Raw genomic sequence first — 27,135 nt, forward strand, 5'->3', positions numbered from 1 at the left:
ACTTTTGATCCTCTTGCTTCCTTGGCTTCCATTTGTTTCGTAATCAGAGACAAGGCAGCATTGACTAGGTAAGCCGAGGTTAATTTGGACTTTGGAGAAGCGATCTACCTATCCGTAGCTAGCTTCTCAGACGTTCTCCTTACCGTGTTCTGCATAGCCGGGAGAATACCCTCAAGCTTGGTGGGATTCCTCCGCACGCGTGACGTATTCAGTTCCCAGACACCTCCACTCCCGCAACCTTGAACGCTATTTAGCGGATCTTACCTGGTCCCCGAGCACATCTCTCCGTCCACATCACGGACTTTTCCCCCTCACCGTGAGTCCTTGACTGCTTGAAACCCGCGAACCCGGATTTCGGCGACGGGCAACCATTGAACCGCCGGAGCAGAGTTGTGGATACGACCTCAACTCTTCATTTCTTATATAGCATACCTTGAAACCGAGTAAATCATTACCTCATCATACACTACCCTTCTTTCAGTACCTTGCCTTACCTTTAACATCGTCGTCAACGAACAACATGGCGGCATTGGTTCCCGTTTTGGTAGCCGGCCTCGCCATCTTCGGAGGCTTCAACTATGCTCCAACAGTCAAGAGGTCAATCGCCCTTGCAGGAATCGGACGCGAGAAGCTAAACACCCCCGTGGCTCAAGCCGGAGACTTGATCTACATTGACGACACAATTCATTGCGAAGATATCCATTACCACGAACCAAGCGGGCTCCTCTTCACGGCTTGTGAAGACAATGAAGAGAACCGTGCCAAATGGTTCCCTGGCCTCGGAAACCTCAATGATCCACTCGTGGGAAGCAAACAAAAGGGCTCTATTCACGTCATTGATCCTAAGGTATGAACATGAGATGCCAATGGAAACTCATGCCTTGTGCATTTGACTTACTCGCTGAATTAGGATATGACCCAAAAAAGACTCAAGTTTGAGAACTTTGACTCGACCTATGTTACCCATGGCATCGATGTCATCACGGACCCCAAGAGGGCCGATGCAGTTTACATCTTCGCCGTCAACCATGTACCACACCCAGACTACCTAGCAACCAAGATTGGAAGCCAGGACTCTCAGCAAGTCACCCAAAAGTCTCAATCGCGCGTTGAAATCTTTCACCACATCCTCGGATCATCCACCGCCAAGCACCTGCGAACCGTTATTCACCCGCTGATCAAGACTCCCAACGACATCTTCATTAAAGACCCGTACTCATTCTATGTAACTAACGATCATTATTATGCCGACGGTGTCGGAAGACATGTCGAGGATATATGGCCAGGTACAACCTGGACCGACACCATCTACGTTCACATCGAGGAGATATCATCTTTGGTTGCCACAGAAGGCATCAAGGCCGAGGTAGCTCTCTCGGGGATCCGCAACAATAACGGCCTAGGCCACAGTCGCAAGACCGGAGAAATCCTAGTTGTCAACTGCGCCGGCGGCGAAATGCTCATTGGCGAGCTATCTTCAGACCCGAAGAACACCACCATCAACATCATTGAGTCCGTCCAAGTGGACTCGTATATCGATAACCCCAGCTACTTTGATGACCCATATAAGACTGACGTCTTCGACGCTAGCGGCTTCGTTCTCCCTGGCCTTACGCGGCCTGTCGATATCCCGAAGCAAGTTCACAATACTACATCGGACATTGGGTCGATTGTGTGGTACGCCAAGCCAGCTGCGGGCAGCAACGGAGGCTATGAGAAGAGATTAGTATTCGAGGATGATGGCACTAGGGCCAGATCCGCAGCGGCGGCTGTCTTGGTCGCTATTGATCCGGCTCAAGAGAAGGGAGAAAGAAAGGCATGGCTCTTTGTCACTGGCTTCATGGCTGGTAGTGTTGTTGCCGTCAAGATTGATCTTTGAGGGCGCGACGGATGATCAAGGAACACGCCCCATGTTTACAGCACCCATTGAAGACTGAAGCAATGGGGCTAGTATCGATCGATTTGCATGGTTTGAGTCACTCGTTGGCATAGCTCAGGGGCGAGGATTTGCAGGGTCGGGGAACATTGGCCGTATTTCAGGATTGAAAAGCGCAATGCCAAGCTTGGCAGACGACGATGAAGCATACTTGCATGATTTCTTTAGTTTTGTATTCTGCCCAATTTCCATACCCTACTCTGTATGTACCAGACAATGAATATTTACTTTGACATGACTTGCTTTGTCAAAAACCTCTCCTCACTTGAGCTATGGATGCCGCCTCATGGAATAGGAATCCCCAGCCCGATAGACCTCCTGAATGAAGCGGTCCACGTCGCTGATGATACGGATCGCCTGGTCGACGCTCGGAGACGTAGGCTCGCCCATAGTACTCTGCCAGCCTTGTAGTAGCTGCTTCAAGTGGTCGCCAGCTCCCAACACTTCCGGCCCGATCATGTCTTTTAAAGCCGGGATACGGCACGCTGCGAGCAGAACAAGCATTGCACCAGCCATACTGCAGCCCACACATTAGTCATGATATCTCAATGCAGAACAGTCATGAGTGACAAACTTACGAGAGGGAGCAGATCCACGTGTCGACCATGACTGTCTGCCCAAAGCCCCTCAGATTGAGGATATGGAGCAGGCAGGCATCCAGGCACGCCTTGCAGTTCTTCAGCGCATCTTGGCTGACCAGCAGCTCAGAGCTAGCTCCATTCCCACCAGCCATACCACTCAGCATCCACATCAGGTACGGTCGGTAAATCACACTCCTGCAGGTGAGATACCTCTGCCGCAGGAAACCGCCATGCTCCGTCGCGGTACCTTGGCTGTTTCCTAATTCGTTAAACCCGACACTGAATGCAAACGCCGGAGGAAGCACCTCTCGCCAGTCGTCGAGCTGGTGGTTCAGCTCCGCAACGACATAGGGGAAACGGGCGTGGTCGAGGGCAGCGCCAGTCCCGCGTGCGTAGAGGAGCTGATGGACGCGGTTGAGGAGGCGGCGCATGGAGATGCAGGCGAGGAAATAGAGGGAAGATTGCTCCTCGACTTGAGAGTCTTTATGTGTGCTGTACTCTCCTGGGAGAGGCGTTGTAGACTCGATGCGGGCGACACCCGATTGTGGAAGCCCAGAGAGCTCTGCAAGATAGTCACTTGAGATTTGTTAGCTGCAGGCACGGCAACGTACTGGGTCACGGCTCGTACCTCTCAAGGATGTAACAAGACCAAAAGATCCTTCGGATTCGTTCTTGGTCCTCCGCGGACTCGGACTCTGGCGGGTAAGACAGAAGCAAAAGGCATTTTGCGGATGCTGCGTTGATATATTCCCACGCCTGCAAAGGCCGACGGAGGAAGGCAAAGTACATCCTGAAGTATCATGTTAGTGACTTTCTGTATTGAGAGACGATGCTCGATACTCACGCCGTGAAGAACAGGCAGTGGGTTGCAGTGCTTCCAACATTGGTATGCACCACATGCAGCTTCTTCAAGACACTGTCAAAGTACATGTCACCCATGGCCCTCTTGGAAGCCCTCCGTTTACGGTCCTCCTCGCTCAAGGAAGACGTGCTCGCCAGCCCCGTAGTCACTAGACCAACACACCCCAGCGCCATTGTGAGCAGCGCAAGACAGACAAGAATGCTGTCTCCCTCAGGAATGCCATCGGCGATTAGGTTGCGGACCTGCTCAAGCTGGTTGCGAGACATGGTCGGATACCAAAAGTTGATGGTGTGCTCAAACGATTCGATGATCTCGTCAATGTCCTCCGCAGTCACGTAGGGGTACACGGGTGTTGCACGCGTCTTTACTGCCGGCCGTGACTGTTCGAGGTGGAAGATGGGGACATATCCATCCCTCATATTCGGAAAGGCGTCAAAATGAGGCCATTGTAGCACAGATTCTGTGGTACTCGTGTGCATAGAGTCGAGCACGGCATTCTCAAAGTTGTTCTGATACTGCGGCTCCGAGATGGGGGTCCGTTGTGGGTGATGGATCTCGTTCAGAGGCGACCCGGAAAAGGAACCCCGCGAGGCGGATCGGAGGGCCGGAGAGACCACGGATGGACGGTGGTCGGCATACGGCGCCGTCCCCTTGAACACACCATCGTGAGATGGGTTCGGTGGAAAGTGGAATGTAGAGGAGACGGGACTGACGATGGTGGCCTTCATCTCATGAAGGAACTTCTCCACCCGGAGTACACCCTCAAGGATGAGGTCGCTCTTCCCGCGCCTAATGACGTGATGGTCAGAACTTAGACTCACAGCAAGAAAGCAAGTTTTCCTCCTACTCTCCTCGCGCCCCCGAGCTTGCGGAAGTCGGTGTTTTGCGCCGGGGATCACGGCTCCGGGAGGCGTGAGGAGACGGACGAGTGTGGTTCTTTTGAGGGCCGGACTCCTTAACTTACGAATTAGCTTCGGACCCATAGGTGCATTCCTGATGCGACGCAGAGCAGGATGCGCATGGCGTGTTGCCATTGCATCTGTGCAGTGAGGTCTCGTTAATCTTGATGCTGTCCCGAGAGACTGGTTCGGTCTGGGCCTGGGTTGCTTGGCCGGCTTGTCTTGGTTCCACGTACCTGATCTTCCTTGCGCGGCATGTGTCGCACTGAAGTATGCGGTGCGTTGTCAGCGATGAGCTTTTCGGGGTTTCGGCTGGGTACCCGGCCAGAACATGTGGGGAGAGAAGAGTTTAAGCTTAGAGAGATGACACTCGGAAATGAGAGAAGATCTTCGCGATGGCGGAACGAAAGCAGTTAAGCGTGCAGTGTTTTTGGTAGTCGCAGTGTTCGTGAAGAACTCTTTTGGCGGTTCAATGTGACAGTGAAATGATAGACACGAGTTGTCACTTTGTCCTACGCCAAAACGATACTTACGAAAGAGGTGAACTGTGTTGCTTGCAGGATTCTAAGAAAATGCAATTCACATACCGCATGACTTGTCCTCAACCTCTTCCTCGACGGCTCATTGATCGTGTCATTATCCAGTGACTCCATCGCAACTGCTGGGTGGCATGGCGTAGCAACAGCGTCCGTAACAGCAAGAAAGCCTGGTTCCGCAGTGAAGGGGATCCTCGATCCGAAGCGGACCGAGTCGGAGCAGAGTTTGGGGGCAGTGGACTGGAGAAAAAAAAGAATGGACGGCACAAGGGGGTCAAAGGAGGAATCCCAGCAGCAGGACATGCATATATGCACCCACGTGTAGTGCGGGGGAAGGGCGATGATGTGGAGAAGGGGGTGAGTTCATTAGGAAGAATTTGGAGAAACGTAGACGGGGGCTTGGCTAGGAAGGGGAAAAGCTTGTGGGATCATGAGATGGTGGGATGCCGGGTAAAAATTGGACTCAGTCTAGGATCTCTATGGCTTCCCGTGGTTTCGCTCCGTGCAGCCCCGGCACGTCTATGAGGGGAGCCCACAAGGTCCCAGGCGGGGGAACATCAACATCGCTTGGGTCAAAGACGGACGTATGTCCCATCGTGGCATTCGTCTATTACGAGTTGGAGAGAAGCACATGTGACGATGTGACAGGTGACTCTCAACTCCTTCTAAGCTGTGCCGCTTTGCCAGTTTTCTGTAGGGATACAATAGGCGATTAAGCTTTTCCTTCATTCCTTCAGACGTGACCGCGGTACGAACACTTAAGTAAGACTGTTGGTTGGGTTCGCCTGATGTGGCTGTTCATAGAACATGGCGCCGTTAGCCCATTTTCTTAGTCCAAACGGTGCCGCCCCAATCATAGTGAAGGACGCTTTTTTGCACGAAGTACCATCAACAGACAGACGAATCGACTGTCTCCATGAACACTGGTTTTGATGTTGCACTTCGCACATAATGGAACATTTACATCGCAGATCATCTGAACTTTTATCAGAAACATCTTGATTAGAGTCTTTAGACAGCGAGATAGACGGCAAATGCAGGTGAATCCTAGCTCTAGACCCAGTGTCCGGACCGGTATCGCCCCACAAATGCCGCTCAAGCCCGGCCCGGTACAGATATCTACTAGACATACGCCACCTTTTCGTCCTGGCCGACCTGCATAGTCTTCAGGACAGTCTCGGCCGAACGAGGCTCCAAGCTCTTCTTGACAGGGTTCGGGGCACTGAAGACCTCCTCCAACTCCTCAAGCGTGCGATCCTTGGTCTCGGGCCAAAAGAAGTACTGGTAGTCAATCAGCGGAGTTCTGGCATATCCAGTTAGGGACCAGTGCGAAACTTACAATGATGACTGCTTCAAAGAGGTCCCAGAAGATGAAGACAATGTAGAAGTAGTACTTGATGTTGAGGAAAGCCGGTCCACTGGCGTACTGGATAACGGTGCTTCCGACAGCACTGGCAAAGTTACCGACTGCGGTACCCTTGGCGCGAGTGGAGGTGCTGAGGGTCTCGGCAATGTACATGCTCTGAAGAGGAGTCCAGCCGAAGCTGAAGACGATGCCGAAGATGTAGATGAAGGCGATGGTTGTGTTGGCAGCAGCAACGTTGTTAGCATCGTCTGTTGCCAATTTGGAAGTTCCCGTGATGATTGCAAAGCAGAACGAGCAGAAGATGATGGAGTAAATCAGGAGGGGTCGGCGACCGACAACATCCGTCATACGAGCTCCGACGAGAGATGCGAAGAAGCACAGAATCGGGTTGATCGCATTCAATGCCAAGACACGCTTCTCGTCTGTAATGCCGGCGTTCTTCAGTACAACGGTCTAGAATGATGTTAGTCATTTCCAAGTAATGGAAAGAGAGGGAGAACGGAATTACCAAGTAGTAAGAACTCAAGCTGTTACCACTGATCTGGCCAAAGAAGGCCATGCCCAACACGCAGATGAGGCGGCGACGGGCGGAGTGGGTGCTCCAGAGCTCACTGTAATCATACCAAGACTTATCCGATGCGTCTGTGCTGATTTGAGATACCATCTCCTTCAGCTGGAGCTGGACGATAGGGTGATCGATAGAGCCCTCGCCATGGTACTTGGCAAGGACTTTCGCGGCTTCTTCGTGTTTGTCGTTCGCCATGAGCCATCGCGGAGATTCGGGGATGAAGAAGACGCCAACGCAAACGATACCAGAGGTAACCCTGCAAAGAAATGTGTTAGTGCCTGAAGAAGGATTACACGAAGAATTATTTTTTTGTTGAAGAGACTCACATCTGAAGCCAAATGGGCAGGCGCCAAGCACTGGTGCCCTCACCGCCATCGATGTAGGCGCACCCATAGATAACCCAGGAAGCTATGATTGAGCCTGTATGTAATAATTAGACCTGGAGTCAGAGAATGTGCAAGCGACCAAGATAGACATACCTATGTACCAAGTGCAGTTGTAGATGCCAGTGATAGTTCCTCGCCATGCCGGGTGTGCCATCTCAGAGACCTCAACAGATGACATGTTAGTTGACATGCACGACCAAGACAGACGCGATCCATAAGACTTACATAGGTCGGAGCAGAAACGCAGCAGAAACTGACACCAAATCCGAGAACGAATCGTCCAGCAAGGAATTGGCCAGAGCTGAGAACCATTAGTAACCGGTATGCAACCATAGTAGTAAAGGATTTCGTACGTTTTGGTTGTAGCCTGAACACAGGTGCCGATGATGACAATGGCAGCCCCGATAAACATGCCCCATCGGCGACCGAGGAAGTCGTTTGCAGGTCCGGTGAAGAAGACAGCGGCGACACTTCCGATGTTGTACATGGCGAAGATGATTCCGGTGCTCTCGTCAACAGTTTCCCTGACGGATTCGCGTCAGTCTTGTCGTCTAATGCTTAGTGAGTTTTGTTTTCTGGGTGACTTACTTGTGGAAGTAGTTCAAGTAGGACTTCAATCCGTTCAAACCTCCCATCTTTAAAGGTGCTTCGTTAGATGATGATGATGGTGCTCAGACTCTGGGTTTACTTACCAGGGAACCATCGTAACCGTTGAGAGCTCCATTGAGGTAAGCTGTCGGAATTGTTGTTAGTAGGCCAACACTAATAAGAAACACCAAGGTGCGAACCAATAAAGAGGACGGCGTAGAGTCGGAACATGTGCGGCGTCCAGGGCGAATAGGCGCCAGACTGCGTCTGATGGGCAATGTGGACGGCAGTGTCGATCTCGGCAGCAGCATCGTCACGGCGCTCTTCGGCGTGGCCCTCAACCGTGGGGTCTGTCTTCTCGTCGGACATGGTGGAGGATGGACTGCAGACAAGCAATACAGCTCGGGAGGAGTGGACCAAGAATTCTGGAACAGTGGAACGGTGGAGAGATGGAGGTCTTGGAAGCCTTGGGAGGGTATCATCGATGGAGACGAAAGAATGGAGAGGCGATAACACGGCCGTCTTAAATGTTCTGACTGCAGACTCTCAGGCTTCTCTGCAGCCCATCAGAAGGCAAAATCTTCTCCCCGCATTCGGGCCATCATACCATCCAAACGAAGGTCCCAGGAGGCAGAAAATACGAAAGAACCTGGGGTGACATGACGGACCATCAGCCATGAGCCAACACCACGGGCGCGCTTGCAGTTTTCAGTCAACGTTAGCCGGGGTCTGGACAATGTCAATCCGGGGTAACAAACACACAACAACCTTTCGTCCATCCAAGAGATGGGGCCCATGGGGGGAGCAGACGAAAGGGTGGAAATGGCTGGCAGGGTTGCATCAACTTGGACCGGCTTGTATCCGGATGGGTGTGCGGGGCCGGCCCCGACTTCCCCGGACCCAATCAGAACCACACGGGGCTGGGGGAGACTATCCCTCATGCGTCCTCGTGGTGCGGAGTTGCCAGGAGTTGCCGGGGCTCTTGTAGGACAAGAGTGAAGAGTCTCTCTGGCAAAAGAAGTCGAAGGAACGCCAGGATAGGATGGCCTCGGGGTCGTACTACACCGACACCACCTGACTCGGAGCTACCCCGAAACTGCTCCAGTCTTTCTGCCCCACGCTCCCTCGTCATATGGCGGGACAAACTTGAGTGAGCTTCACGAGAGGGAACGGGTGCTCGCAGTCTGCAGATTATTTCTGGCGTTTCCCTCGGCCTTGCGTCCGACGTGTTACTTCGCGTGGAGAAAGTGAGGACGAATAAATAACGACTCAACCTTGGTAGCTGGCAAACTGATTGTACCCTCTTGCTTCTCTCTCTTCACATTCCTTCTCCCCTCTCTCCCTCCACCCCAAATCCGTGTCTCAGTCTATCGTTACCCCTCATCCAAACCGCCACGATGGCCTCTCAAAGTTTGTCTCTCCAGGCCGAGGAGGGAGTTCACGACTACGAGAACCCCTCCGTCTTCAGGCGCAACACCCTTCCTCCGCGCGCATACTTCATCCCAGAGACGTCCATCCTTCTCAATGGCGTTTGGGACTTCCACATGGCCGGCACTCCCGAGGAAGCACCTTTGCCAGAAGACAAGGAGGACGAATGGGGCACCATCAACGTCCCTGGCCATTGGCAGCTTCAGGGACACGGCTTTCCGTGGTATACCAACACACAATTCCCTATCCCAGTGAACCCACCATACGTTCCCAGCGAGAACCCTACGGGCACCTACAGACGAACATTCCACGTCCCTTCCACGTGGGATGAGAAGTCGCAATTGCGCCTCAGATTCGATGGCGTTGACTCCGGATACCACATCTGGGTCAATGGCACGCTCATTGGCTTCGCTCAGGGCTCGCGAAACGCGTCCGAGTTTGACGTCACAAGCATCCTCAAGAGGGATGGACCCAATGAGCTGTTTGTGAGAGTGTACCAGTGGTCCGATGCAACTTACATCGAAGACCAAGATCAATGGTGGCTTTCGGGTGAGTGGCCGCTTCGTTGTCAACCTGCTTGAACAATCATCTAATGAGCTAATCACAGGTATCTTCCGCGATGTCACTCTCCTCGCCGTACCCGAGCAAACAAGAATCGAGGACTGGTTCCTCCGCACTGATCTCGACGAGAAGTACGAAGACGCGACTCTCCTGGCGACGGTCGACGTCAAGACCGCCGAGAAGAGCACCGTCAAGCTCACTCTCAGCGAGCTAGGCAAGAACGGCGGTGCCGTCATTGCGACCAAGGAGGCAGAGGTCACTGCCGACAACACCAAGGTTGACATCAGCATCCCCGTTACCAACCCCAAGAAGTGGACTGCCGAGACCCCTTACCTCTATCGGGTTGACATCACCCTGGGCTCCCATGCTGTCTACCAAAACATTGGTTTCCGCAAAGTTGAGCTCAAGAACGGTCTGATTTCCGTCAACGGTACCCCAATCCGCATCAGAGGTGTCAACAGGCACGAACACCACAACAAGTTTGGCCGCGCCGTGCCCATCGAGTACGCCAAGCGCGACCTGCTCATTATGAAGAACCACAACATCAACTCTCTGCGATGCTCGCACTACCCGCCCGACCCCCGAGTCTTCCAGCTTGCGGACGAACTCGGCTTGTGGGTCATGGACGAGGCCGATCTCGAGTGCCACGGCTTCTACGATGCTGTTGCACGCCCTCAGGATGTCGACGAGGCGTCAGACTACGAGGCGCGCAAGGCCATTACCTTCCCCCTTGCTGGGAAGTACACCAGCGAGAACCCTGAGTGGCGTGAGGCCTACCTCGACCGCATGGTTCAGCTGGTTCAGCGCGACAAGAACCACACCAGTATCATCATGTGGTCGCTTGGTAACGAAGCCTTCTACGGTGAGAACCACAAAGCCATGTACGAGTACGCCAAGAACTTCGACTCTGGTCGCCCGGTCCACTACGAAGGCGATGTCAAGGCCGAGACTGCCGATATGTACTCTTACATGTACCCTCCCATCGACCGCCTCACCAAGCTGGTTGAGACTGAGGGTGTAAAGGAGGACGGCAGCTACGAGAAGCCTGTTGTTCTCTGCGAGTACGGTCACGCCATGGGCAACGGTCCTGGTGGTCTCGATGACTACATTGAGGTCTTTGAGAAGTTCCCTCGTCTTCAGGGTGGCTACATCTGGGAGTGGGCGAACCACGGTATCTGGAAGGAGGATGCCGATGGCAAGGGCTACTATGCCTACGGAGGAGACTTTGGCGAGCGTCCCCACGACGGCACCTTTGTCATGGATGGTCTTCTTCATAGTACCCACGACCCTACTCCCGGTTTGATCGAGCTGAAGAAGGCCTACCAGCCCCTTCAGCTGTCAGTTGAGGGCAACCAGCTTGTCATCAAGAACAAGTACGACTTTGTTGGCGTTGACCACCTTTCCTCCACCTACAAGGTCGAGGAACTCGGCGAAAAGTAAGTCATTCTGGAGGAAGCTCTACTGATCTAGAGAAGCATGATTACTGACAATTTGTAACACAGCTCCGCTCTCGTCGCTGCCGGAAACCTCGAAATCCCCAAGATCGCCGCCGGCGAGACCGTCAAGGTCGGCCTGCCCTCGAGCCTCGCGAAGATTAAGTCCGACAAGGAGGTCTACATCACCGTGACCTTCAGTCTCAAGGACTCCACAAACTGGGCCGAGCCCTCGCACGAGATCGCTTGGATCCAGCACAAGCTGTCCGGTGTTGCGGCAGCCTCTAAGCTGCTTAACAGCACCCTCACCTCCAAGTTGCAGGTTCAAAAGTCTCGTGCCAAGGCCACCGTCTCAGGCTCCGACTTTGCCATCACCTTTGATACCGCCCGCGGATATATCACATCTTGGACGGCTGCCGGAGTGCCTCTTCTCGTGAAGGACGAAGCCACTGGCGCGGCCATTATCCCCAACTTCTGGCGCGCCCCTACCGACAACGACAACCCCAATGATGCCCCCTACTGGGTTCGTTTCGGTGTTGACGCTTTTGACAGCTTCCTTCGATCATTCAAGATCAATGAGTCGACCGATAAGGTTGAGGTCATCACAACTACCTACCTCTCCCCTCGCGTCCTCGACTGGGGCTGGGAGACCACCACTACTTACACTATTGATGCCACCGGTCGCCTCACCGTCGCCGTTGACCTGAAGCCCCGCGGCATCAAACCTACCCACATCCCCCGCGTGGGCCTGAACCTGCGCCTGCACAAGTCGCTCAACAACGTCAAGTACCTCGCTCTCGGCCCCGGCGAGTCCTACCCAGATAAGAAGTCCAGTCAACATCTCGGCGTCTTCAGTGCCACCGTGCCGGAGTTGCACCAGCACTACGAGGTACCCCAAGAAGGCGGCAACCATCTGGAAACCCGCTACGTCAAGCTCACCGAGGACCACGGCCGCGGCCTTCGCGCAACGCCGGCTGACGCTGCTGTCTGGTCTGAGGAGGAGTGGCGCCAGTTCAGCTTCCAGGTCAGTCGCTACACTTCCGAGACGGTGCACAAGGCCGCGCACCCGTGCGATCTCGTCGAGGAGGATGCAACGCTTCTGCGTCTTGATGCCCGTGTTGCTGGTGTTGGTACTGCCGCTTGTGGTCCTAATGTCAGGGAGGACTTGAAGGTGCATGTCGGAGAGTTCAAGTTTGGATTCGTTTTGGAAAGAGTTGGATTTTAATGACTTTGGGTTACGACGAAATGGTTACACTGGTGTCCTGAGACTTGGACACATGTCACGGACAGCTAGAGCTAGAATTGGAATGAATGATTATGACTTTAACAGCCTCTTGCAAAGCTTCTCGAAATCGTGAAATGCTGCCAATTTTGAAAACGCAACACGCCTGTCTCTCAGGTTGATCGAGCGCGCTCCGAGGGTCCTGGCGGGCGGTGGGCCTCGCGCTGGTGGCACGCCGCGGCGCTACAAGACAAACTTTCAGCCCCCCTCAATCACAACCGGCCGGTTGGCCCAATGGCAAGGCGTCTGACTACGATTAAGCGGTTCCCCGACTTAACATGTTATCAGGAGATTCTGGGTTCGACCCCCAGGCTGGTCAGTTTTTTGACTTCCCTCGGGTCCCTTGAATTTTTGTTTCTTCAAATCAAGTTGGATAGAAATTGGGATTTCTGCTTGTCTTTGGCGCCCCTCGGTAAGTTTTCATTAGAAACCACTACTTTTCAGCCTGGAAACGATCTAGACTTGTGGTCGAATTCAATAAGCGCATATGTCATGTTCTCTTGAGGTTCTTCCTCATTTGCACTTGTCATCCCGTTAGTTCCATGCAGAGGTCATCTACGACTGGAATTAAGATGGCGCAATCAACAGAAGCTGAAGAGCAAAGTTCTGAGCTCGCCTGCTGTTCGTCAGCTCGGACTCAAGTCTTTAGTTATTCGACTGAACAGCGGGGATGTTACGACGCTGACCGGCGATCGACATTCCTGCAGGTGGCATTCGACTTACATTCCTGGACTTAGTATACCATTAGTAAACTCTTTTCATGAATCCAAGCAGTAAACCTGGTATTATGCACCTGAAGACTATGCCAAGTAAGCTAGGAACCTTTTCTACAACGTCGGATGCATCCCCCGCCTCTGCGATACGACACTACTGGGCCGTTCCGCCTGGGCCGCGCTGAGCGTACTCCAGACCCGGAAGTTATTGAAAATCGGTTGGAAGTGCTTAAGTAGACCTTTGAAAACGTACTTCGTAATGGAAGCAGCCGACACCGGAATGTCTTTCAGGTAGCCAAGCACTATTTTCTTCAAGCTACCGTCCAGCTAGACAAACTTCGTCAACTCTTCATTCCCTTTGACAACAACTTACAGCGCTAATACTTGTTTCACTTACTTCACCTGTTGCACACATTCAATCATGAGACTGAAAGCCCTGGAGATGGCTTCTGTAGCCGCAATAGCGCTGGCGACTGCGTCTGAAGGGTTGTATACTGAACTTCCAACTAATCTCACAGAGGTCGACGTCATCATTGCTGGAGGTGAGTCTATTCTAAACAATCCTCCAGTGGCCAAATTCTCATTTCGCACGTAGGAGGCACTGCGGGCAGCATCGTTGCCTCACGACTCGCTGAAGCAGACCCCTCCCTATCGATTCTTGTTATCGAGCAGGGAAAAGACAGCTTCAATGTCACAAACGTCATCTACCCGGCCTTATTCGAGCGGAATACCCTGCCCAATTCGGATACTGCTCTGTTCTGGAAGGCCAAGAAGTCATCGCAGCTGGCGGACCGTGAGCCGGTTGTTGAGACAGGCGGCATTCTCGGGGGTGGATCAGCTATCAACTGGATGGTGTACACCCGTGGGCAATGGGACGATTATAACTCCTGGAACACGACGGGATGGTCAGCAGAAGAATTGCTGCCGCTTCTGCGGAAGGTTTTTGCTCCTCCATCTTCTCATTGCTTTAAACTATTCATGATAGCTGATGCATATTCAAGATCGAAACGTATCACGGCGCAACTAACAATCAATCCACTCACGGGTATGATGGACCAATCCATGTATCAAAGGGAACACACCAAGCGCCTCGAGCTGAAAGAGGTTGGATTGATGGGGCCGTAGAAGCAGGTTGGTCAGAGGTAGAAGACCTTCAAAGTCTGCACTCCAACAATGGCTCCGGGCCCTGGTATCGATATGTCTCGCCTACCGACGGCCGCCGCCAAGATGTCGCACATCGTTACTTGCATCCACTTCTGCAAAGTGGCGACTATCCTAATCTGAGTGTGCTAGTAGAAACCCAGGTTCTCCGTGTTCTGTTTGAGGGAGAAGAGAACCGCGCCACTGGGGTGGAAATCCGACCCAACCCTGCATTCGCGAAGGATGCCGGAGACAATAGCACGACTAGAGTCAAGGCGAGAAAGCTAGTGGTTGCTTCCTCGGGGTCTTTTGGAACTCCATTGCTTCTTGAAAGATCCGGAGTTGGTGATCCTGCAGTGCTGGAAAAGGCGGGATTACCGATTATCGAAAGTCTCGATGGAGTGGGCAATGACTTCCAAGGTAACTCTGATCTCACTCTTTGGGTGATTGCTGGCGTTTCAACGGCTTCCTAATATCTCATAGATCATCACTTTGTTGGGTACGTCTACCGCACAAACCTCAATCGGAACGAGACCATCAACGGTATAGCCCGAAATGATAGAGGACGAGACGTGGATGCGATGATTGCCGCCGACGACAAGCAGCTTGGATGGAACGGCCACGATGCCTCCAGCAAGTTTAGACCATCCCCTGCTGATATTGCAGCTTTGGGGCCAGAATTCCAAGCTGCTTGGGATAGGGACTTCAAAGACTCGCCCAATCGTCCTCTCATGATCATGGGACTCTTTAATGCCTACTTTGGCGACCCTGCCACTCTTCCCGATGATGCCGAGTACGTTACCACAGCACCCTGGGTAACATACCCATACGCGAGGGGCCACATTCATGCTACTGGGCCGAGTATAGATGATGAGTACGACTTCACCACTGGGTGGCTACTTGACGAGAATGACATCGACCTGAGGAGCCACATCTGGGGGTACAAGACACAACGAGCCATCGCCCGTCGAATGGAAATCTTTCGAGGCGAGCTCGCACTGGGGCACCCTAAGTTCGCCAACACATCGAGCGCCGCTGTCATCGAGGTGGCCGAAGGACCGGTCACTGATTCGATTGAGTACTCTATCGAAGACGATGCTGCAATCATCCAGTACGTTCGTGAAAACATCGGGACATCAAGACATCCTCTTGGTACCTGCAAGATGGCGCCCCGGGAGAATCGAGGGGTTGGTAAGTAGCACAGCCCTGCTTAGCTTTGAGGTTGAGCCTTATACTGACGTCAGATGTCACAGTCGACCCCCACCTGAACGTCTACGGCGTGTCCGGGTTGAAGGTTGCGGATCTTAGCGTGCCATCTCAGCAAGTCGCTGCTAACACTTACAATGCTGCACTGCTGGTGGGGGAGAAGGCTGCAGAGATCATCATCACAGAGTTAGGACTCTGATACGTTTACGTAACGTTGAAGCACATTTAGCAATGACACCTTGAATGAAGTGCGTGAGAACAGGCTGACAGGAAGCGTAATCGCGTGATGTGATTGAAGATGAGAAGTTACACCGTTAAGCTCAGAAGCCGTAAGACGACTGACTATTCACCCTTCAACTGATAGTCATCTTGCAAACATAGAATTATATGACAATAAGCGCTTACTCACATTAAGTGTGCAAAACTTCAGGCATCAATTGAAACGTCAATATGTCCGAGTGAGATACAGCAATCGCTGCCTACACCCCGCGTAAGCAGTTACGAGTCGAGCTCAGGCATCCATTATGCGCTTCTAGTTCAAAAGAGCTGAAATGCTGTGGTTTAATCTGAACCCAATACCCTCGATATCTTCAATCGCATCTCGTCTTCCATATATCAACTAAATACACTTCCTCCACTGGTCTTTCGCAATGATCGTCACCGAGTTTGGTGCCGCGGGCGTCAAGCCCGGCCTCAACATCATGGATGAGTCCACACCAGAGGGCCAGACATACATGAGCGTCTATCGCAAGATTATCGTGGCACCTGGCGCTCCCTATCGATTGTATCTGGCAGTCGAACTTGAAGATTCATCCATGTCCTGGGGCTTCTTCGATTGGGACTCAATTGAGCACCACGAGAAGTTTGCCAAAGAGTAAGTCAAGCCATTAACCACATACCATTTTCCCAAAAGTCATTTCTGATGAGTAAAAGATATGGTGCAGAGCTGTGCAAAGACTTGCACAAAGTTCTGACATACGGAGAATTCTGCAAGCACATCAACGCCACGTCAAGCCTCCCAGATGCGCTGAAGTCCGTCGTGACTGATGTTTTCATCATCTACTTTCCTTCAGACATCACCCCTGAAGCGAAAAACGTGGCGACTACACGGTTGCAGGAGATTATTAAGGAAGGTTTCGGACAAGTGCCTGAGGTGACCGCCACCAGCTATGGTTGGGGAGTTCAGGACAATTTTCCCGTGAAGGGAGGAGACCCCAATCAGACAGGGTCCATCTTGGCAGCTTTCGTCGGCTGGTCCAATCTTGAGGCAAATGATACCTTTCATCATTCAGAGACCTATGAGGACATTGAAAGAAAGCTTGAAGATATGGAAGGGTTGATCAAATTGAGACCTTTCCGGCTCAGATGCACTGTGCTTGAGAAAGAGGCACAGTAAATTTGGCAAGGAAATTGGGAGGCAACAAGTGATTGAGAAATGAGTAGCTGCAAGGGAATTACACAGTCACTACAGATTATGCATTGTTTGAATCTCTCCAAATTCTATCACACGGTCATTTACATACATTCAATATAACAAAACTCAGCTGAAAGCAATCAGTGACGCAATTCATCCCCAGCTATGTGCTGCATGAGTAAATACGTAAGGCAATCTGACCTCCATGCTATCCCATATGCCTTCATTCCATTGCCTCCCAGAGTAAGTACACGAAGACACCTTAGACCGTGGGTGTGGCCATTGCAGGAGCTACCATATCAGCAAGTGGAACCGCTGTTCTTTTCATCCCATTCGGCCCGCACGTGCTGACCTTCAAACCAGCATAGATGGAAGAATAAGCCGCTGGGAGAAGGTTGTCTGCGCTTCCTGCTTTGAGAGTTCCGACGTAAGGGTTAAAGTTATAAATACCACAAGGGCAGTGGTCCAGAATCTGCATGCCAGCAGTACCAGAGAGAATGGAAGATCCTCCTCGAGCCATATTGAAGGCGACAGTTCCCGGCTTCATATCAACAGAGAACTTGGCAGCACCAGCAGGGGCTTGGAAAGTCTGACTGTTGCCGGCAACATTGACAGTCAAAGATGCGGCCTCTTTCAATAGCGTCACGATGTAAACCTTGTCCTCCATAGTTTGCCATCCATCTGGCCTGCCCTTGAAGTAATTGCCAGAAGAGTTGTTGGCATCGCTCATTGTAGTGTCAGTCGCGTCGCAGTTGATTCCTCGGAGAGTCGGGCGGAACCAGTAGACAACCTTTTCCTCGGTGATGTAGGTCTTGGGATCACTAGCGCCGGCTTTGAACGCCTTGATGAACGGCTGTGCCATGTCGAGCCATCCGTTGTGGGGGAATCCGTAGACCCATTTGGAGTTCCCGTCATCACCGTGCGGGCTGTCAAGACGTCCGACGTAATGACTTTCGCCGTAGTCATTCCAAGTCACAATCTCAAGGAAGCGCGGCTTAAGCAACAGAATCTGTTGCCACCGATCGTACCAGAGGGTATCAGAGGGAAAGACCCAATTCTTGGAATAGGGGACCTCGGGGCCAAAGTGGGTGAAGAACCACGGTGATACTGGTGCAATGTATGGCTTGCCTTTGAGTGCCGTTGTGTACGCCGCGTCGCCCTGTTGGACCGAGACGTTGCCTCGACCGTCGGGAGCCTTGTTGAGTCCGTTGTTAGGCCAGCCGAGCCAGTTGAGAGCACCGTCAATAACGCTGAAGTCTGTGCCAAATTCTGGATGGAAATTGGGTGCCCAGAAGACGGGAACGCCCGCAGCACTGCGCATAGCACCGACATCCAGGCCGTCTCCCGCAAACGAAGATGCAAACGCCTTGCCGTCAACGATGAGCTGAGCGGGACGAGAGGCGTACTTGGCGATCATCTGGCCGACGCGAGTTGCCTCACTAGTCTGGTACCAGTTGAAATCGAACGAGATGAAGACCTTCATGCCATTGTTGGCAGCAGACTGGTAAGCCAAGTCGAGCTGGGCCTCTGTGTAAGGGTCAACGCCAATATTGAGAGCAAAGGCGTCGATGCCAGCCGCCTTGGCGTTCTGCATATCAGCATCGTACTCGCTGGGCGAGCTACGTGCACCGACGATACCAATCTTTCAGAGTGTTAGCTAGGAACTGCAGAGATGGAAAGACTGGGTTAAACTCACCATGAAGTGACAGAAGACAAGCTTCTCACCACTATCTTGGCGAAGGCTGAGGGTGTCGCCATGTGTGGATGGAACCGTCAGGCAGGTGGCCAAAGTCAACATGGCCGTAGCCAGAAAGGCCTTGAAAAGACGAGTGGAAATCATTCTGGATCGTTGTGATGGCCTCAATCCGAGCCTGCTAGTTACACAGAAGAGAAATGAAAAAATCGAGGAACTTCCCTTTATAAGCCCGGATTACTTGGCGCCTTCCGAAGCGCTCTGTCTCTCGCTTTGGCTCTTTCTTCGTCCGTTCTCCCGTTTCCCCTGCTCATTCCCGTCCGCTGACAAGCGTGGCAGGCCGCACTGGCATCCCGCATGATTCTAGGTCAATGTCATGGAGCTCTGCATATCGATTTTGTGCCTGAGATGCTCCGCAGATCTGTTACCTCACTCAAAAGAGAAGGTCCGAATCGTATGTCTGTCATAAGCCTGATGATGCCACAATGTCCACACCGACAACCCTCTTATTCCGGTTAATTGCTCATGGGATGCCGGCAGTTTGCATGATCAGGCACAAAGCCTTCCTGCGGTCAACTGCAGCCAAAATACCAGTGGCATTAAGAATCTTATGTCACGTTGCAGCCATGCCTTGCTCTGGCACATGTAGTCTCTCATTACATACTTGTTCTCGGAGAAAAGGGTTGAAGTGAGGATAAATCTCCGTTTGACGAACTTCGAGAGAACAAACAGAAGGGTTTGCTCTTTTCATACATCATTCCGCACAAGCGACAAATCATGGGCAACCACATATGTCACAGGGCCCTAGATCACCGTCCCTAGAATCTTTGAAGTCATGCTTATTATCTCCTCTGGCCGCTGAATGGGCAGTTGAGAATCCATGTCATTCGGCCCGCGCTGACTGCTGGTCTCCGAATACAACCCTCCCAACAACCCGACTGGCGTCTCCTTGGCCAAAGTCATTTATCTGGGGTGCATACGGAAAAGGTGGAAACTTGTGTCCAGACCGTGCCAGATGTCAGTAAGCACCACATGACGGAATGTCTCGTCGGCTTGCCACATGGTTGGTGTCAACATCCGGCAGTGCGGAGTAGTCGAGACAAATCACAAGCACAAAACATGAACGACCCTCCAATCAACATCAAAATCAGACCCTACTGCGGTAGTTGTACTCCCTGCAGGTGGTATTATTCCGACGCCAAATACTCCCAAGATGGGATGATTGTAACGGAAAAGATTGGGGGGTTCCTTAAACCGACTTCAACTCTGCGCGCCGTCGGGTTGGAATCACAGAAGAGAAAACAAAGAGTATCATATGAAAGAGATGCAGAATTTTCGTGCTTATACAGTATTAGAGTTGGCCAAGATCTAGGACCGCGTATAGCATAAAATTGTGACGAAATCCCGTCATCATCTGCAAGACTATGCCCGGTCATCATAGAAAATACCACTGACTTGCAGTAAAACGTAAGCACATAACATGCAAACAGTGAGTCGGTCAGGAATGCCCACTCCTCGACAAATCATTTTGTGGTTTGGACCTTTGGTAGAAATGGTGCCCTTGAGATGTAACCCTCTTTTGCTGAAATCTTGTGACAACGATCAGGCCGCACAAATATCGCAGAGAACCCGCCACAAGCTCCTCGGTCTTTTCCAATATTCCCTGTCCTGATAAAAAGTTTCATGACATCTCTTAGAGCATGGTGCATGTCGAGGACGAGGACCTTCTCTTTTGGGAAGCTTGAATGCGCAATTACTGGCACATCATCTCTCTACCCAATCGTGAGGTTGATTTTGACCCCCTTTGACCTCGTGAGGTTTCACGGCTCCATCAAGCAGAGTGATTGACAAACTTCGGGCCTTTTTTCTTTTATTTTTTTTTCTTTTATTTTAGAAGATCGTTCCATGGGTTACTGTCCAAACAACATGTGGCACGGTGAAGCTTTCATGAGAGTAAGGATGTCAGGCGGCAAACGCGCATCTCTATTGGAGGCATCCTACCAACAAGATCTTCATTTCATTCAATTATTCCCCCAATGATGGAAATGCCGCTGATGATTCTCGCAGTGTCTGATGATGTTAAACTTTCGGCCCTTCAGAATCTGGTCACATTTTGTACTTGTGATTGATGCAGTCCGCGCCGTGACCGCCCCGGACTTCCGTCCCATCTGCAGGTGGTAGGACTCAGAGGCTGTACCATCACACTTTATTCGTCATGTCACGTTGTCTCAACTTCAACGACGGTTGATGAAGTTGTTGAGGCTTGTGTTGTGAGTCTGTGGAGTCACATTTCGAGTCTTATTACTCGATCGGACAGTAGAACGACAAACGTTGGTTATATATCGTTGATCTAGACGTGCAGTCCTGGAGGAGATTAGATTAAAGGAAGTTCAAATCGGAAAACCCCTTGGAATTCATTGAATAATTCAGAATCGTTCGATAGGCTTTCGAAATGGCGCCGGTATCTCAGATATGCCTCTCTCTGCTGGCGTGGATGCTTTTGCCGGTATTGGGTCAAACGGCGAAGCCCGTCTATGCGCACTTCATGGTGAGAACATCACCTACTAAATTGACGGGCCCGCTAATAAATCTCTTTACCTCGGTTTGAAGCTCGGTATCGTCGAAAACTACACCATATCAGACTGGCACGTCGACATGACCCAAGCCAAAGAGATTGGCATCGACGGGTTCGCCCTAAACTGCGCTCCAGCCCGCATCGACAGCTACACCCCCAAACAACTCGCAAACGCCTACCAGGCAGCCCAAGACCTCAACTTCACCGTCTTCATCTCCTTTGACTTTGCGTACTGGTCCACGGCCGACACCGCAGAAATCACCTCCATCGTTGGTAACTACAGCGCGCACCCGGCCCAGGCGCGGTACGACGGTGGATCCATCGTGAGCACCTTTGTCGGCGACAACATGAACTGGACCGCGGTGAAGAATGGCATGCCACCCGGACAGAAAGTTACTGCTCTCCCTATGATCCAAGATCCAGCATGGCTTTCTGTTGCGAATACGGGGCTCGATGGCGCGTTTTCGTGGTATGCGTGGCCGACGGATGGGGGTAATAGTATCATTCCCGGTCCGATGACGACTATTTGGGACGACCGGTATCTAGCAAATTTGGGGAGTCGTCCGTACATGGCTCGTAAGGAGGCTCTCTCTACCAAGTACAGACATTATACTGACACACTGCAAAGCCGTTTCGCCCTGGTTCTCAACTCACTTCAACACCAAGAATTGGGTCTTCATCACGGAAGAGCAGCCCACCATCCGCTGGGAGCAAATGCTTGCTATGAAGCCTGCACTCATTGAAATCATCAGTTGGAATGGTGAGTCTCATTGCATGCATGCCTTGTCGTCGAAACATGACTGAAGGTTTTGATAGACTTTGGTGAAAGTCACTACATCTCGTAAGTGAACCCAAGATAAATCAAATGATGCACAGAATTAGGAGCTGACATCTTCAAGCGGCTCACAACCAAATCACTCCGACGACGGCTCCTCCGCCTGGGCAACCGGCTTCCCCCACGACGCCTGGCGCACCCTTATGAAGCCCTATATAGCAGCCTACAAGTCCGGAGCCGACAAGCCCACCGTTGTCAATGACGAGCTGGTCTACTGGTACCGCCCAACGCCCAAGAACACGGTATGCACAAACGACACCCTCGGCGCCCCCAACGGGATCCAGTACCTCGCCGACGCGGTCTTCGTGGCCACGATGCTTACGGAGCCCGCCACGCTCACCGTCACCAGCGGCGGCCAGGCGCCGGTCACGGTGCCCGTTGGCGCGGGGATTCAGACCACTAACTTCACCATGGGCATCGGTGCCCAGAAGTTCTCAGTAGCCCGGAACGGAGTTCCGATTCTCGGGGGCACGAGCAGCAAGGAGATCAGCGGTGCTTGTCAGAAGTATAACTTCAACGCCTTTGTGGGCTCTCTCAAAGCCTAAGCTGACTGTGGCGTTCTCGATCTGTCTGGAGAGTAACGTGATTCAGTTGAAGCAATGTTGTGTCTTTTCGGGTTATTAGGGACGAACTGTAATTGCAACTCTTTGTCTAATCTTGCAGCCGTATTTCAGGTAATCATTGAAAGAGTACATGTGTCAAAGAATCGTGGGTAAGGGCTCTGCTTTCTGTAAGCACTGAGTTGTTGTTGGAACGGCCTGTTGGCTGAGTCATTACGTGTGATCTATGCAGCTAGGTCGACGGAAGCTTATCTCAAAGAACATTCACCTCCATTTCACGTGTCTCTGTCGAACTCTAGAGGATAAAGTCCATATCAAGTATTCCCACGTTCCGTTTACTGTACAGTACCACCGTCGCCGTGCCTCCTCCAGTGGTCATACGTTCGCCGACCACGCTGTCAACCTTCTCTGATGCCACGAGGCCAGCGTTGATGTCTGTCCACTTTAACTAAGGCTCTTGTGCTCGTTTCTATTCTTCTCATCTCATCAAGACAATATCCCTTGGCCACATGCATAAGAATCTGATAGTCTGGATTCTGAAATACTTCGCCTGGGGTAGACGAAAGCTGTTTGATCCACCGAATCCGATATCCGCCCGTCAACAGACGAGAATAGAGCCCCGGATTCTGAAGAAGCTTTCTTTATTCCGAGGTTCAGACAGGATAATCAGACTATTTAGGAGCCTTCCGTATCTGGTGGCAGACAGGACAACGGATAAAGAGATCGCAATGCTCAAAAGGTCTTTTGGACGGAGGTTTATGAAACCTCCGCGTGCCTTGCCCTATCAGAAGCTCAGAAAAGAGAATGAGAAGGCATGGTGCCGCGGAATAGCCCTTCAATCGCCTGGTCCGTCCGGGACATCAATGCTCTTCCCCGGATCCCGTGCACCAATCTTGGCTCGACTACTAATCTCAGCCTCGCAGAAACTCTCAGGACACCGGTCTCAAATTGCTTCCCGTCGCCGTATTCGCAATCCTCGGATGCTAATCCCTTCATGGGATACTGCATTGCTGAGTTTAAGGTCGCAAATACCCCTGGACTCTGCCGCGCGCTGGGTTCACCAGATGATGTTTGGCCTGCGAGGAGGGAACACGTTTGACGGCACGCAGCGTCCCGGCAGGCTTCGGAACCATGTTTCGTCGAAATCATAGGAAGGCTATCGTAGCCATGAACATATCTAGCGAAGCCTTTGGGGGAACCTTACTTGGTCGAATCACGGATATCGTCGAGAACTCAGTAAAAGGTGTTGACAAGTGTTCATATTCTTGACACATAGATTGGCTTTGCTTTGTGCAAATATTGCGCAAGCTCTGTACATAGCGAATCCAAGCTTGAAGCTAAGTGCAAATACGAAGACGCCCCAGGACTCTGTAGACCGTCCTATTAATACCGTGATCCAGAAAATGACACATTGAGAACCGGGCAACAAAGATGAACTGCCAAATGAACAAGAATCATAGCATAATCAACAAAATATGAGAAGGAAAAAAAAAATGTCCGTGTTGGATGTGTTTGTAGTTTTGAGGAAAAATTGATAGTAGTAGGATGTGATATGGTATACTGGAAGAGAAGTAGTAGTAGGTAATGGTGAGGGTGTCCTCTGTTTGGTATCATTGTTGTGAGTCTTGCGTCTGCTGCGGCAGCGCATTTTCGTCCACGTTTTGCTCTTGTTTTTTCTTTTTCCATGTCCATTTCTGCGCCGTTCAAATCATCCACTTGGTGGTTTTGGGAAGAGATTATAAAAGGAAAGAGTAACCCGACCGCCTTGTCATTTGTGGTTCTTGGACCAATGTCGTAGGAAATCGTTGCTCACTCAAACAAGGGCAACCTTGACATCACCCTCTTGAGGTTGAGATTGCGGTAGGACAGCCTCGCGTTGATCCCGCTTCTTCCTCCCAAGTCTTTCACACCATTCCTCGGCACTGACAATGGTGCCATCAAGGACTCCACTGACTTGCGACATCATGTCGAGACCCTCTTTAGCTAGAACAAGTACACGATGAGCGCCTTCGCGCATCGCCTCCTGGTCACTACCCTTCTCTCCCTGTTGGTGTTCAACCATGCTAGCATAACGGAATCGCTGTGGCAGCGTAGTCAGGTGACGGCGAACCAACAGACGAGCGTTTTCGGGGAGGGCCCCGCCAGCGTATTTGGAAACGGTGACGATTACATTCTGTAGTGTCTTCAGAACGTCACCTTTGAGTGAAGCAATCTTGGCGGCCAGGATTGTGCGCTCCTGCTCAGACATTGGCTCGGGATGGCTGTCAGCCATGACATGGTCGCCATCGTTAGTGACTGCAGTCTGCTCTTCCTGTTGGGGCTGACCCGGCTTCTCGAATTGTTCAAGAGTCGTCTTGAGATTGTTGATAACCCCACCAATATGCTCGTTCGCCCACCGCAGCCATCGTAGACAATACTTCAAGCTCCTGAGACTCTCGTCGCTCATAGCAACACTGAGACCCGAGGTAGACATGATTAAGCGAGACTGCCAAGCAGCATTTGATGATGTGGGTCGCTCGGCCTTTTCGTTCTCACTGTAGGCCGGGGACCGGTAGTCGTCATACGCCGGCAGGGTATCGATTGTGCTAGCTCGCGAAAGTCGACGGTCGTGCTTGAACACATATGGATCACGGGGAGAGTCCACGTCAGGCATCATGTTGCTCTGTGCATCAATCATGAGCCTAGCCAAGTCTTCTCCCGTGTCAACCTTGCGCCGCTTATGAGACCCTCCGTCGGCAGCTTCAATGTCATTGGACTGATGCCGTCGACCGGCGCCGAGAAACCAGCGTACGCCACCTTCAACACCTGTCTTCCGTCCAACCGTGCCGACAGTGTTGGCAATGGGCGTCAAGTAACCCTCCACATATTCGGCGCTAGATTTGAATCTCGGGGAAAAGTTTTTGGAGTTATTGTAAGCCGATGTGGCACCTTCGATAGTGGTCGCGAGTAACGGGTGGGATGTTGTCAGAAGTGAGAATAAGGGTTCTTCAGACTTGAGTTGTGGATTCGAGGTGATTGACACGGCCGGCGAGGCTCTCGGTAGAGGTGTGTGACGGGCGGGAGGGGAGTTAATGAAGTCTAGACATGTTAGCTTTCGTCATTCGGCACAAGAGGAGGTTCGCAAACGACGAACCGGCTCGCAGATCCCCAAGCGCTTCAGCTGCCATGCGCACGTCGGGGTCGTCCAGACTGACACTGGCAGCGCGTCCTTCGTAAAACCGGTCTGGGGATGCTGCGCTCATGGCGCTATTGCTGACTACGTCGAGATCCATTCGCGCAGGCGAGTCGGCGGACTGGGCATGACTAGGTGTATAATACGTTGTGAGGGGGTTGAGGCTCGGCCAGTGGGTGAGGGGTACTGTTGTCGTCGAGGACCGCTTCAGGGAGGATGTAGTTGGTTGGGGTTGTGATTGCGGCTGGTGATGCTGATGTTGATGTTGCTGCTGCTGCTGCGCTTCGATAGGTTGAGATTGGGCGACGATGGAAGTGAACCGCGGGGGCGGGGGACCTGTCACGGACGAGAGAGATGGCAGGTTGTGACCGACGTTATCATTGTGTTTGGCGGCAGGAAGGATGGGTGCAAGCTCGGTAGTCGGGGCGTCGGGAAACCTCAGCAGGTTGGAATCGTGGGATTGGGCATGCGCATAGCTCGGGGGAGCATATGAAGGCAGCTGGGACGGGAGATGTGTCGGATCAAAGCGAGCGTGAGAGAGGACGTGCTTGTTGGGTTGAGAGGTGGTGGAGATGGAAGCAGAAGCCGACGTAGAGGTAGACGCAGAAGCAGAAGCAGAAGCAGGTGGGCGGAAGTGGTGCGTGTGGGTGAGGGATGAGGAGGATGGCGGCAGCTGGCGGTCTTCAGGCGCAGGCCCGTGCAGCATGTGATTTTGGCTCTGGCTCATGCTCTGGCTCAAATCCATTTCGCAAAGTATATTCGGACGGCGGCTCGAGACTTCGCGGGGAGGGGGTCGGCAGAGAAGCAGCAAGAGAGGGAGGAGCGAGACCGGCGCGGCTGTCTCAGCGGTCAACTATGGACTGGCATGAGTGGAGATATGACTCTCGTGTCCCGAGGCCGTTGTGGTTCTGAATTTTTTGCAGATTTCCCAGTCGACTTTAGGGAATGTTGTAGTCTGCCTCGGTGCAGCAGTGTGCAGGCGCGCGGGTCAGAACGAACGTGAGGGAGAGCAGACGAAGGGGTGAAAGTGGCTTCGGGCGGCGCAAGAGAGGTTCATGTAGTACGGTTTGGGCCAAAGGTGGCGAAGGACAGGCAGGAGGATGGAGCGGATTTCGAAGCCAACGAACGAACAAGGGAGCGAGGCGGCAGGAGATGTGGTTTCGGGGGACGACCGAGTGGAGGGCGGATCTGGAGAAGCGAGGTAGGGAGGGATGGTGGTGGTAATCGTAGGCGTAGCGTGTGGTGGTGGGATGAGTCCGGTCCGTGTATCTTGTAAAGTAGCGCGGAGCGTAGCGCTGGGGGGAGGGTTGGTGTGCGTGTACCCGTTGGAGGGCACCTCTATTATTACTATACGGTAAATAGTATGTTCCCTCGATCGAGGGGAAAGGATTGCGTGTGTTT

At 52.2% G+C, this 27,135-nt stretch overlaps 9 protein-coding genes across 9 annotated transcripts; 5 read left to right on the plus strand and 4 right to left on the minus strand.

The window, feature by feature from the left end:
- Positions 1-520: 520 nt before the first annotated feature.
- On the plus strand, positions 521-1,879 carry CABS01_06207 (serum paraoxonase/arylesterase; the record flags this gene model as incomplete). The annotated part of the gene is made up of 2 exons (XM_060539573.1): positions 521-847; positions 911-1,879. 2 exons carry the CDS (start codon positions 521-523, stop codon positions 1,877-1,879), a joined length of 1,296 nt encoding a protein of 431 aa, XP_060404110.1.
- Positions 1,880-2,206: 327 nt separating this feature from the next.
- CABS01_06208 (C6 zinc finger domain-containing protein) lies at positions 2,207-5,181 on the minus strand (the record flags this gene model as incomplete). Its single annotated transcript, XM_060539574.1, has 8 exons — positions 2,207-2,453; positions 2,515-3,093; positions 3,146-3,307; positions 3,362-4,168; positions 4,344-4,418; positions 4,515-4,543; positions 4,866-5,054; positions 5,134-5,181. The coding sequence occupies 8 exons, from the start codon at positions 5,179-5,181 to the stop codon at positions 2,207-2,209; spliced, it is 2,136 nt and encodes a 711-aa protein (XP_060404111.1).
- Positions 5,182-5,936: 755 nt separating this feature from the next.
- On the minus strand, positions 5,937-8,091 carry CABS01_06209 (MFS monosaccharide transporter; the record flags this gene model as incomplete). Its single annotated transcript, XM_060539575.1, has 10 exons — positions 5,937-6,095; positions 6,154-6,633; positions 6,689-7,004; positions 7,075-7,168; positions 7,228-7,297; positions 7,360-7,435; positions 7,488-7,658; positions 7,723-7,769; positions 7,827-7,867; positions 7,923-8,091. The coding sequence occupies 10 exons, from the start codon at positions 8,089-8,091 to the stop codon at positions 5,937-5,939; spliced, it is 1,623 nt and encodes a 540-aa protein (XP_060404112.1).
- Positions 8,092-9,119: 1,028 nt separating this feature from the next.
- Positions 9,120-12,369, plus strand: CABS01_06210 (glycosyl hydrolase family 2; the record flags this gene model as incomplete). The annotated part of the gene is made up of 3 exons (XM_060539576.1): positions 9,120-9,699; positions 9,758-11,147; positions 11,214-12,369. The coding sequence occupies 3 exons, from the start codon at positions 9,120-9,122 to the stop codon at positions 12,367-12,369; spliced, it is 3,126 nt and encodes a 1,041-aa protein (XP_060404113.1).
- Positions 12,370-13,560: 1,191 nt separating this feature from the next.
- On the plus strand, positions 13,561-15,684 carry CABS01_06211 (GMC oxidoreductase; the record flags this gene model as incomplete). Its single annotated transcript, XM_060539577.1, has 5 exons — positions 13,561-13,681; positions 13,735-14,078; positions 14,141-14,699; positions 14,763-15,470; positions 15,533-15,684. The coding sequence occupies 5 exons, from the start codon at positions 13,561-13,563 to the stop codon at positions 15,682-15,684; spliced, it is 1,884 nt and encodes a 627-aa protein (XP_060404114.1).
- A 451-nt stretch (positions 15,685-16,135) lies between these two features.
- CABS01_06212 (uncharacterized protein) lies at positions 16,136-16,881 on the plus strand (the record flags this gene model as incomplete). The annotated part of the gene is made up of 2 exons (XM_060539578.1): positions 16,136-16,359; positions 16,419-16,881. 2 exons carry the CDS (start codon positions 16,136-16,138, stop codon positions 16,879-16,881), a joined length of 687 nt encoding a protein of 228 aa, XP_060404115.1.
- Positions 16,882-17,161: 280 nt separating this feature from the next.
- On the minus strand, positions 17,162-18,739 carry CABS01_06213 (mutanase; the record flags this gene model as incomplete). Its single annotated transcript, XM_060539579.1, has 2 exons — positions 17,162-18,541; positions 18,596-18,739. 2 exons carry the CDS (start codon positions 18,737-18,739, stop codon positions 17,162-17,164), a joined length of 1,524 nt encoding a protein of 507 aa, XP_060404116.1.
- A 2,305-nt stretch (positions 18,740-21,044) lies between these two features.
- CABS01_06214 (mutanase) lies at positions 21,045-22,547 on the plus strand (the record flags this gene model as incomplete). The annotated part of the gene is made up of 5 exons (XM_060539580.1): positions 21,045-21,140; positions 21,203-21,743; positions 21,796-21,927; positions 21,984-22,008; positions 22,067-22,547. The coding sequence occupies 5 exons, from the start codon at positions 21,045-21,047 to the stop codon at positions 22,545-22,547; spliced, it is 1,275 nt and encodes a 424-aa protein (XP_060404117.1).
- A 1,828-nt stretch (positions 22,548-24,375) lies between these two features.
- Positions 24,376-26,479, minus strand: CABS01_06215 (uncharacterized protein; the record flags this gene model as incomplete). The annotated part of the gene is made up of 2 exons (XM_060539581.1): positions 24,376-25,640; positions 25,696-26,479. 2 exons carry the CDS (start codon positions 26,477-26,479, stop codon positions 24,376-24,378), a joined length of 2,049 nt encoding a protein of 682 aa, XP_060404118.1.
- Positions 26,480-27,135: the final 656 nt, after the last annotated feature.

Source organism: Colletotrichum abscissum (genome assembly GCF_030869225.1).
Source record: "Colletotrichum abscissum strain IMI 504890 chromosome Unknown Scaffold_13.1, whole genome shotgun sequence".
NCBI lineage: Eukaryota > Fungi > Ascomycota > Sordariomycetes > Glomerellales > Glomerellaceae > Colletotrichum > Colletotrichum abscissum.